The sequence below is a fragment of the Triticum aestivum genome, chromosome 5A (assembly GCF_018294505.1).
Source record: "Triticum aestivum cultivar Chinese Spring chromosome 5A, IWGSC CS RefSeq v2.1, whole genome shotgun sequence".
In the NCBI taxonomy this organism is placed as follows: domain Eukaryota; kingdom Viridiplantae; phylum Streptophyta; class Magnoliopsida; order Poales; family Poaceae; genus Triticum; species Triticum aestivum.
This window is the reverse complement of record NC_057806.1, coordinates 228,748,785-228,759,417: the sequence shown is the minus strand read 5'-3', so window position 1 is coordinate 228,759,417 and position 10,633 is coordinate 228,748,785. Positions and strand designations below refer to the sequence as shown.

Genomic DNA, 10,633 nt, shown 5'->3' with positions numbered 1-10,633 from the left:
GCAAATGCTCACCTTGGATGCAAATGCACCGGAGAGCCAAAACGTTGCGTCTAGCTGCCCTTCATTTTTAGGGACGAACGCAACTTACACTGTGGACCGAAGGCCCAGAGGCCTCCATTTCCTCGCGGTGCCGTGGCCCACGGCTGGCCCGGTACACGAGAAGGCTCTGAGGCCAGGGGGACGCACTGCCGGGCGATCGAACGATCGGGGTGCGTATATAAGCCGTATCGGACGGTTACCTTTATATCGTCGACTCAGACCTAACGAGAACCAGTCGAGTCGACCGTGCCATTCCCTTCTCCACAAAACCTCCCGCCGCGAAGACCCCACCCATTAAACCCTAGAAGTCGAGCCTCCCCTTGCCATCGCCGCCGCAGCCACCATGGGCTCCGCCAAGTCCTCCAAATCCTCCAAGAAGCGGAAACCCGTCGCCCCGCCGCCAGAGTCGGACTCCGAGCAGGAGGAGACGGTCCACGAGGCCGCCGCTGCCGACGAATTCAACCAAGAGGAGCAGCCGCAGCCGCAGCAGCAGTCGGACGCAGGAGACGAGCACCATGAGCATGACAAGGAGGTGCAGGAGACGGGAATGGAGAAAAAGAAGAAGAAGGACAAGGAGGGTTCGGGAATCCTCACCAGCATGCTCTTCTCGGAGCTCCCCATCTCCGAGCTCACCGCCAAGGCCATCAGGGAGATGAACTACACCCACCTCGCCCAGGTGCGTGCCCGAACTTACCATTCAACTTAACCCGCGGCTCGTTTTGTTTTTTCTGGTCTCCGTGAAAGCTCGTATAATAGAACACAAGTGCTGTATGTTTCAGCAAAATATGTGTTATGTAGGAGTACATGTTGAATTTTGTGCAAATGTGTTGACTGGCTACATGATTTCCTTGTTCCTTTTTGTGTTTGCAGATTCAAGCTCGGTCGATACCTCATCTGCTGGAAGGAAGGGATGTGATGGGAGCTGCCAAGACTGGCTCAGGGAAGACCCTTGCGTTCCTCATACCGGCTATCGAGCTTCTCTATAACCTGCATTTCTCGCCGAGGAATGGCACAGGAGTTATTGTGGTTTGCCCTACAAGGGAGCTTGCCATACAGGTATGATTACCTAGAGAAATCATGCTACTACAGTTGTCGCAGTTCAGTTTACCTGTGTTAGCACTGTTCAGCACTAAACTCTGACCATGAGTATAAGATGATAAAATGAAATCCGATGGGCCAACTTATATAGGCTTATACTTTGTTGAAAAAGAATGGTCTTATAAATATAGTGGACATGGTTGTTTGCTGTACTACATTTTTTAGATTACTATATGCTTTTTAGTGGAAACTTTTTGTACTTTTGTTCATTCTGTTTAATAATATTGACAAATCGTTTAGTCCAAAATTACTTCGACAGCGAGACTGAACAAATTACCATAGTCAACTTTTTAAAGCCCTGCATTTTTGTATTTCACTGTTCTTAATAACAAGTATTTTTGTTTTGGTCCAGACACACAATGTTGCCAAGGAATTGATGAAGTATCACTCACAAACCCTCGGATATGTAATTGGTGGTAATGGCCGGAGAACTGAAGCTGACCAGCTTGCAAAGGGGGTCAATTTGTTAGTAGCTACACCAGGCAGGCTGTTGGATCATCTGCAAAACACCAAGGGTTTCATATATAAGAGACTAAAGGTAAATAACTAGTATGCACCGCCTTTCTGTCAAGGAAAGGAGCAGATTTGTTACAAATTCACTTGTGTAGAAAACATTATCTTAGATTACTCAGAAATGTTACAAATCAATTTATTTTCTAAACGAGGTTCAAGAAAAGCTATAATTCATCATCGTGTGCGCGTCTTCTGTTCATGCATGACCTAAAAATCCCATCTCTTTCTTTGGCCAAACATTACATCCAGGAATGTATATGCCACAGAAAAATCAATGCACATTTTTCATAACTTTAATCTCATCTAAAGTACTCCCTCCGATCCATATTACTTGTCTTAGATTTGTCTAGATAGTAGGAGGCCGAAGACCAATGGTGACCCCCAACGGAGTAACATGTTTTTGTCTAGATAGTAGGAGGCCGAAGGCCAATGGTGACCCTCAATGGAGTAACATGTTTTTTTTAACACCACATATCAACATATGTAATATCATTTGAAATTTGCATTATCTGTTTTGGTTGTGCACTTTGGTGTCACCGTTCCCAATTTCTAAACCAACAAGTTAACATATGATTTTCATTTATTCCATTGCACGTGCATCATTTATTCCATTGCACGTGCATGCCTGTCGTGGCTGCAAGATGTGCCTAACAGAGCTGCTGAAGCTGGCTGCATAACTGACATAAATTGGAAAGAGAAACAGTATCAGTACTAAAAGTAGATGAGCAATATATGTACTGAAGAGATAACATAATAAGCTAGACTGGCCTGAAGGAAGAAGAGACCTGTATTCATCCCTCCATGTATCAAATAAACAAAGTTAAGAATTCAGAAACTACTAACCATTATGATTAGGCATGTCTTATTCTATTAAGATGCCTTAGTTAGGTTGTGTTGTGTATGCATCACTCAGGAAAAATAGCATCTTCTATGAAGTTTGCAGAGTCATCTTCTAAACACCACATGCATTGTCCATACAAAAAGAAACTGAAAATATAAATCAAAATCTGAACTAAACTAGCTGCACACAAGTTGCTACTCATCAAGGAAGAGAAAGAGTCAGGATCTGTGGACCACGCCTTGCTGAATGGCAAAAGCAGACTATCACAAGTGTCGAATATCTGTTTTTGTCAATATAAGAGTAGAGAAAGAGAGAGAGAGAGAGAGTGGTGAAGATAATTTAGATAGGGCAGAATAGCTATCTCAACCAAAGTTACAGGACATACATTTGAGTAAGTAGATCATATATGCTATATGTTCCCCATCAGTTTAATAGTTTCAATCTTTGAATTAAGAACCTATAAGCTAGTGCATTAGGCTATTATAGCTCAGTAGAAATTAAGTGGGTATCTATGTGCTTAAGAGTATATCCATGCTGGTATCAAGACCATAGCCAGCTAATAAAGGGATTTAGTTGAGCATCCTAACAGTAGGTTATATTGTCGAGGCAATGCAAGGAGATGGTCAGCTCTGATGCAGCGTGATGAAGGGCCCCGACACCTCTCTGATTTGCATAAGGGCACTTGCAGTGTGTTAGAGGTAGCATTGCTTTTATACCAGGCCCTGCTTACTACCTCTAAGCTTTGTGAAAAAACACACAATATATAGAGGCTGAGGTCACCTCTTAGATGAACCCAAATGATTAAAAAATACTCCCTCCGTCCCCTAATATAAGATGTTTTTGCAAGCTGTTTTAGCTTGCAAAAACGTCTTACATTATGGGACGGAGGGAGTACGTACTTCTCAGCCTGTGCATAATTCTCCAAGTCTGCCAACCTTCTCAACCTGACAGCTGGGGCTGCTTGGTTATTTTATTACATAGAGTCTGCCTCCAAGCTGTGAGGTCATGCTAAGGTTTTTGGATTAGAGGCTGGAGTGTCCAATGTATGGAGGCTGACTCTTAAGAGGAGAGTGTGTCTTTAGAACCTACACCAAACACTTGACTCTTGGACCTAACTGTAACACGCAGCAGGGGAACACAGTTTACTTGGAAGGCGGAATTCATACCAACAAGATTATGTCCAAGGCCAGCTGTTTACTTTAGCAGTGTGGACTGCTAATTTATGCATATGCAATGCTTGCCTTCTTGATTTGTCGTGCCATTGCTGTGTGATTATTGCAGAGCCTGACCCCTTTCTCTCTTAATTTGTCTCTCTGACATCTCTCAATCTATTATTTTCTGTAGTGTCTTATAATTGATGAAGCTGATCGCATTCTTGAGCAGAACTTTGAGGAAGATATGAAACAAATATTTAAACGCCTTCCCCAGGTATATTTTCATATAGCCGTCTGACAATTCTCACTTGATATACATACCACAGTTTATCAACTTTATTGACATTTAACCATTATTCCTTTTTATTCACCATAAACGATGCACAGAATCGGCAGACAGTTCTTTTTTCTGCGACACAAACTAAAGAGGTTTGTGGATTTGTCCTGAAGTCCCAACTTTTAAGTTGATTCTTGACGTTTTTCTGTCTCCATGAATTTACTGGTATTTTTAATCCACAGGTTGAAGATTTTGCCAAGTTGTCATTTGAGAAAAACGAAGAAAGGAAAGAAAAACCTGTTTATATCTCAGTTGATGATGGTAAATCAAATGTAAGAAAATGATTTGTCACACCATTCACCTCTCTATATTGAGGACTTCTATAGTAAAAATAACAATGATGCTCCTACAGGCTACCGTGGAAGGCTTACAGCAGGGCTATTGTGTCATTCCTAGCGACAAGAGGTTTTTGGTTCTGTATGCTTTCCTAAAAAAGAAACAGTCTAAGAAGGTCATGGTGTTCTTTTCATCATGTAGCTCAGTAAAGTTCCATGCCGAGCTTCTAAATTTTCTCCAGATAGGGTGCGAAGATATCCATGGGAGACAAAAACAGCAGAAACGAACTACAACATTCTTTAACTTCTGCAAGGCAGAAAAGGGCATCTTATTATGCACTAATGTGGCAGCACGTGGACTTGATATTCCTGATGTGGTGAGGTTTTTGACTAACATTTTATTGAAACCAGTGCAACGAATTCTTCTTTTCCTTGATAACTGAATGATATTGCCCTTGTTTAGGATTATATTGTGCAATATGACCCTCCAGATGAACCAAAGGTTTGTGATGCTACCTGTTCTAGTTACATTTTCTACTCTTATCTTTTTACTGTACTGACGAATTCAAATTTGACTTTTAGGATTACATTCACAGAGTTGGTCGTACTGCACGTGGTGAAAAAGGCAAAGGAAGCGCCTTATTGTTCTTGTTGCCGCAAGAACTGAAGTTTCTTATTTACCTGAAGGTAATAAATTTTAACGATCTCTCTGTCTGTCTGTCTCTCTACAGTTAACAGAAACTACATATGTAATGGTGTCTGCAGGCAGCCAAGATTTCTCTCACAGAATACGAGTTCAATAATAAGAATGTGCCAAATTTACAATCACACCTTGTAAGTGCATCTTTTATGATAATTAAATTATTTCAATCCATTTTTTAAAGTATGCCCAGAATTTTTAACTGAGTTGTTGGGCAGGAGAACATCGTTGGTGAGAATTACTTCCTAAACCAGTCAGCTAAAGAAGCCTACAGATCCTACATCTTGGCATACAACTCACACGCCATGAAGGACATTTTTAATGTTCATGATCTTGATATGAAGGTATAATTGCTGTCAAGTTCTTTCTGAAGACTCATCAGTATTTGGTTCATGTGCACCACCAGTTCTTACTTGTATACTACTCCCTCCATCCGGAATTACTTGTCGCAGAAATGGATAGAAATGGATGTATCTAGAACTAAAATACATCTAGATACATCCATTTCAGCGAGAAGTAATTCCGGACGGAGGGAGTATGTTTTTGTTTTGCTTTACAATCCACTGCGCGTTTTAGTATGTGGGAGGAAATTTGTCTTGCTGTCATTGCATTTCCTAAATATTTCAGCTGTTGAGTAGAGGCAGCTGTGCACTAGTCTTCCTTATCCTCTCTGTGCTAGTGGCATTTTGCTTTATTTTGTTCACCTGTGGCACTTTCAGAATCTCTTTTTTCGATGGCTTAGTTTAGAAGTGAGTGAGCTGGGAAGTAGCTGATATTTCTCGTTGTCACCTTGTATAAATGTTGATGTTTGATGAGCATGAAGTGAGTTAATTGTGTATATGGTTAGAGTTTTGGACTTGGCAGGAAAATGGATTGACATATCTAATTGCTTGTTATGTGGCGGCAGGCTGTGGCAGCATCATTCTGTTTTAAGAACCCTCCAAAAGTGAACCTTGACTTGGAGAGCAGCGCTTCTAAACGTCGGAAGACAAGGAAAGTGGATGGTGGGGCGAGGAGGCATGGTATCAATGCCGCAAATCCTTATGGACGGAAGGGCGGTGATGATAACAGGCAATTCGCAAGATTCTAGAGGGCCGGCCAGCCAGCCTTTGAGTGGTCTGTAATGATGGTAAACTCTAATGTTAAACATTGATACCGTGCCTTTGAGTGTTTTATGATGTCTCTGCGGTAAACTCAAATGTTACGCAGAGTCTGGAAGGCTCTTCTTTGCTGTGTAAGATTTTGTTAGATACTAGCTCGATATTATGGCACTGGGGTGTGATGCAATTTTCCTGTGGAATGGATTTATGTACTAGCTTAATGCATTGATGATTGAGAGACAAAGAGTCAGTCAGCCAGTCCCCGTTATTGCAAGTGCTTTAGCCGATGTTTGCTTCAGTTTTTTGCGTTCATATAGTACTGTTGCCTGGAGGAAGGAGATGTTCTTGGGAGTTCATAGTTTTCAGTGCCATTAGTGAGATTTTGGCATACAAATCGAGTGTTGAGTTTCAGACATGATAATGTTCTTAACTGTTTCCTTGTCGTACAAGCAAGTGCAAAACTTGTGAACAATAAGAATCCTAGGATTATTTTCGTTATTGCTGCCATACTCTGATACTCATGTGTTTGCAAAGTACTAGTGGTGGTGTTCCTAGACGAGTGGTTGGACTTGGGTGGGTCGCCACATGGTCTTGTGGAAGCAGAGCAGCCTCTCCCCCTGGTTTGACACGGCCATCCGGACCTCCCAGTGCAGAGATTTGGCGATCCTCTCCACCTCCTCGGCCGTGTCCCTGTCGTCACGGACGATCATCTTCCCCTCTGGCCTGAGGATCCGGTCCACCTCCGCCATCACCAGCCTCACCTTGCACCTGTACTTGAGCTTGGAGAAGAGATGGTCGGCGTGGACGAGATCGTACGACCTCGGGTACGTGCTCAGGGACTCGCACCAGTCGTGGTACATCCCCAGCAGCCCGCGCTCGTAGATGATGGGCAGCGTATCCGGCGACTCCACCGGCACGATGTTCATCACCCACACCTTCATGTCCCGCAGCGCCGCCGCCAACCTGATCGATCAAGCCATCTCCATGTCATGCATGCTCCTCCTTCAACACAATGAGAGGAAAGGAAAGGGCTTACCCGCCGTAGACGGATCGCATGTCGATGACGTTCCTCACGTTCTTCCACTCGATGCCCATGCCGCTCAGGTAGGAGCTGTTGACCGCCTCCCTCCAGTGCTCCGTGTCCGCCGCCAGGTCATCCGCCGCGGGCTTGCCGTACACGCCCACCTGGCTCTCGTTCAGCCAGTAGGGCGCCGCCGTCAGCCTCTCCGGCCACTGCTCCGGCCACCGCGAGCCTCGCGCCGCTGCCTCGGTGGCCACTCTGTGCATGCACGCCTGCAGCGTTATGTTCCTGCCATGCAATTGCAGTGCAACAAGCATGAGAGCAAGCGATTCATGAAGAAAAATCGTGCGCATGCGGCCTTGATTGGTAGTACCATGCGGCGTTGGGGTCATCCGACTCCTCGCACAGCGGCGGCTCCGCCCGGCTCCTCTTGCTGTAGCACTCGTTGCTGGACGGCTTCTTGAAGATGACCATGGCGGTCTGGTCCACCGTGTCGCTCGTCCTCGTCACCATCTCCCAGCACATGGACTTTGTCAGTGCAGCCATGGCCTGCCAGATCCCCACGTTCTCCGCGTCCTTCCGGTACACCGGCGTCGCTGACCACACGAACAGCCCGCCGGGCCGGAGCAGCCGGTTCGCCTCCAGCAGCAGCTTGCCTCCCTCGATGTGCCACGGCACGCGGCACCGCGCGCAGTGCACCAAGTCGTAGGCGCCGCCGGGGAAGGGGAGCCGCTTCGTGCCCATCACAGCCGAGATGGCCGGGATCCCGCGCTCCAGCGCGAACTGCACCTGCGCCTCGTGCTCGTCCTTGGGCGCGAAGGACATGGCCAGCACGTCCTTGTCGAACAGGTACCCGCCCAAGCTTGCCACGCCGCAGCCGACGTCAAGCGCCACGCGGCTGCGCGTCCCCCACGCCACCGCCGGGAGCGCCTCCTGGATCACGTCGATGTAGTGCGACGCGCCGTTCAGGAACTGCGTGCCGCCGCCCGGGAACACCAGGTGCTCGCCGTCGCCGGACACCTTCACCCAGTTTTGGTGCCCCTTGTACAGCGCCAGCTTGGTGTGCGGCACGTTGTTGTACCAGATCCTCTCGCGGCTTTCCGGCCACGGGATCGGCTGCCGGTAGCCCTCCGGCAGCGGCACCAGGCATGACGGCGCTGGGGACGGGCAGTGCCGCTCGCGGTGCTCGTAGTGCTTGTTGCTCTTGAGGCCCTTGATGGCCGCCTCGTTGTCCAGGCACGGGATGTAGTCCGCGCCGGCGCTCGTGTTGCACAGCTTCCACACGTACGATGCCTCCTCCGTCGACGACTCGCCGACGACGACCACCACATTGCCGTTGTTCTGGTGCTCCTTCTTCTTCCTGCTGTTTCGCGCCTTCTCCTCGGTCGACTCCGTCGCCTGTGTCGGGAACGTGACGTCCTGCTCAGCCGTCGTCGTCTCGTTGAGAAGCTCCGCCTGCCCGCTCGGCAGCAGCTCCGCCGTTTCTGCGTCGCCGCCGGTCACCGGCTCCGTCACTGGCCTCTCGTCTTCGCCTTGGGTGGTGGTGCTACTGTTCGTTAGAACCATTCCGTCTTCTTCAGAGAGTGTGTCATCTACAGTTGTAGATGTCTGGTTCCTGGGTCTGTCGTTCTTGTCGACGAACGTTTGGTTCTTGGATGCAGCGCCGGTGGCCGCATCGTCGCCGGTCCGGTCGTCGAAGGCCGTCTGGTTCTTCTCCATACCGTCGTCGCCAGCTTCTTTTGCGTAGGCCGGCGTCTCTTCGGCGTTCTTGTTGGTGATGTTATCCTCTGTCTCAGCCTTCTTCTCGGTCAGCGCCGCCTCGACGTTCTTCTCGCCCTGGCCGCCGGTCTCTGTAGTGCCGGAGCTTTTATCAACCTGGTCACCGGTGTCCGTCGTGTCTTTTGGTGCCTCCTCCGTGCTCTGGTTTGTGCCTGTTGACGCATCCTCGGCGCTCTTGTAGGTCGTCGCCTCCTCCGTGTTCTGCTCGGCATTGTTGCCACCACTCTGGTTCGTGTCTGTCGACGCATCCTCGGCGCTCTTGTCGGTCGTCCCCTCCTCCGTGTTCTGCTCGGCGTTGTTGCCGCCGCTCTGGTTCGTGCCTGTCGACGCATCCTCGGCGCCCTTGTCGGTCGTCGCCTCCTCCGTGTTCTGCTTGGCGTTGTTGCTGCCGCTCTGCTTCGTTCCTGTCGACTCCTCGGCGCCCTTGTCGGTCGTCGCTTCCTCCGTGTCCTGCTCGGTATTGTTGCCGCCGCTCTGGTTCGTGCCTGTCGACACATCCTCGGCGCCCTTGTCGGTCGTCGCCTCCTCCGTGTTATTCTGGACATTCTTGTCGGGGTCTTCCTCCGGCTTGGCCACATCCCCGCCTTCCGTCATGCCGCTGTCGTGAGAGGGTGTGAGGTTCTTGGACGGCGACTCGGCCCCGGTTACGGTGTCGCCGTCGGGCTTGCCTGCGGTGGCGCTGTTGGCATCGGCATCCGTCGTCTCTGCGCTCTGGTCGACCTCCGTCGTTTGCACGGCCGGACCGTCGTCCTCCTCCTTGGCAGCCTTGTCTGTTGTCTGTGTCATGTCGGCGTCGGCACCCTTGACGACGCTGCGGGTCAAGCCGACGTCCGTGTCCTCCCCGGCCTTGTCCGGTGAGACGCCCATCGGGACGTGGCTCGTGGGCGCCATCAGCCACGCGGCGACGAGGCAGAGCCCCACGAAGAGGACGACCGTGGCTGTGGCGCAGGACGACGCGGGCCGCCGGGCGCCACCGCCGCCGACGTCGAGCGGCAGCCTCTGGTAGCGATCTCGATCAAACAACGGCATTTTCCCTTTCTTAGCTCTCGTTCCAGCTAGCTCATGCGCTAGGCCTGGCTTATCATGTGAAGAAACAAGAATCAAACGTGCACGATCGGACAAATGTGAAGAAACGACATGAGATGTCTTGGAACGGCGACGCACCTCAATGACCGGGCACGATGAATCGCCGGATCGGCCGCTCCGGTGCCGGCGGGCGTCGAATTCGACGGCGAACGAGAAGGGTGCCTCGTTCCCGCCGGCAGCAAGATATATATACGTGCACCGCCGCGCCTGCAGATCGACCTCGAGCTTTGTGCGCGCTTTGCTTGGAGAGGTAGCGATGGATTATGAAATGAAAGTCTTTGAAATGGATCTACCGGAACCCTTTCTATTTCTCAACAAGAAGCAATGGGGCATGCAAAGCAAGCACGCATGCATCTCCTCGTCCCTTGCTCTTTTTATTGGGTGGAGGGGAAAGGAGTAGCAGGAGGCGCCAAGTGTGGAGAAACGGGGGTGACCGACCACCAACGCCACTCTCCCCGGAACGCCCTTTGTGGCTACATCCATTGCCATGCAAAACTCCGGGTGAATTTTCCTCTTGTTGCAAAAACATCGCGCGCATGTCTATCCATCAACTGGACGAAGCCCGACCTAGCCTTGATTTAGTGTCAGAGCCTAAACAAGCTCAACGGTGACGGAACAAGCGATGAACCCCCAATGTACCCAGAGCATATATAGCAAGCTAACTGAAATTACTCGATAACTTCTACGGCA

At 49.4% G+C, this 10,633-nt stretch overlaps 2 protein-coding genes across 2 annotated transcripts; one reads left to right on the top strand and one right to left on the bottom strand.

The window, feature by feature from the left end:
• Nucleotides 1-243: 243 nt before the first annotated feature.
• LOC123102847 (DEAD-box ATP-dependent RNA helicase 27) lies at nt 244-6,315 on the top strand. Its single transcript, XM_044524281.1, has 12 exons — nt 244-715; nt 910-1,095; nt 1,490-1,675; nt 3,836-3,919; nt 4,033-4,074; nt 4,165-4,254; nt 4,335-4,634; nt 4,721-4,759; nt 4,840-4,944; nt 5,023-5,091; nt 5,176-5,301; nt 5,865-6,315. The coding sequence occupies exons 1-12, from the start codon at nt 383-385 to the stop codon at nt 6,045-6,047; spliced, it is 1,743 nt and encodes a 580-aa protein (XP_044380216.1). The 5' UTR covers nt 244-382; the 3' UTR covers nt 6,048-6,315.
• A 143-nt stretch (nt 6,316-6,458) lies between these two features.
• LOC123102846 (probable methyltransferase PMT24) lies at nt 6,459-10,308 on the bottom strand. The gene is made up of 4 exons (XM_044524280.1): nt 10,022-10,308; nt 7,452-9,930; nt 7,094-7,366; nt 6,459-7,020 (listed from the first exon to the last, which is right to left on the bottom strand). The coding sequence occupies exons 2-4, from the start codon at nt 9,884-9,886 to the stop codon at nt 6,609-6,611; spliced, it is 3,120 nt and encodes a 1,039-aa protein (XP_044380215.1). The 5' UTR covers nt 9,887-9,930; nt 10,022-10,308; the 3' UTR covers nt 6,459-6,608.
• Nucleotides 10,309-10,633: the final 325 nt, after the last annotated feature.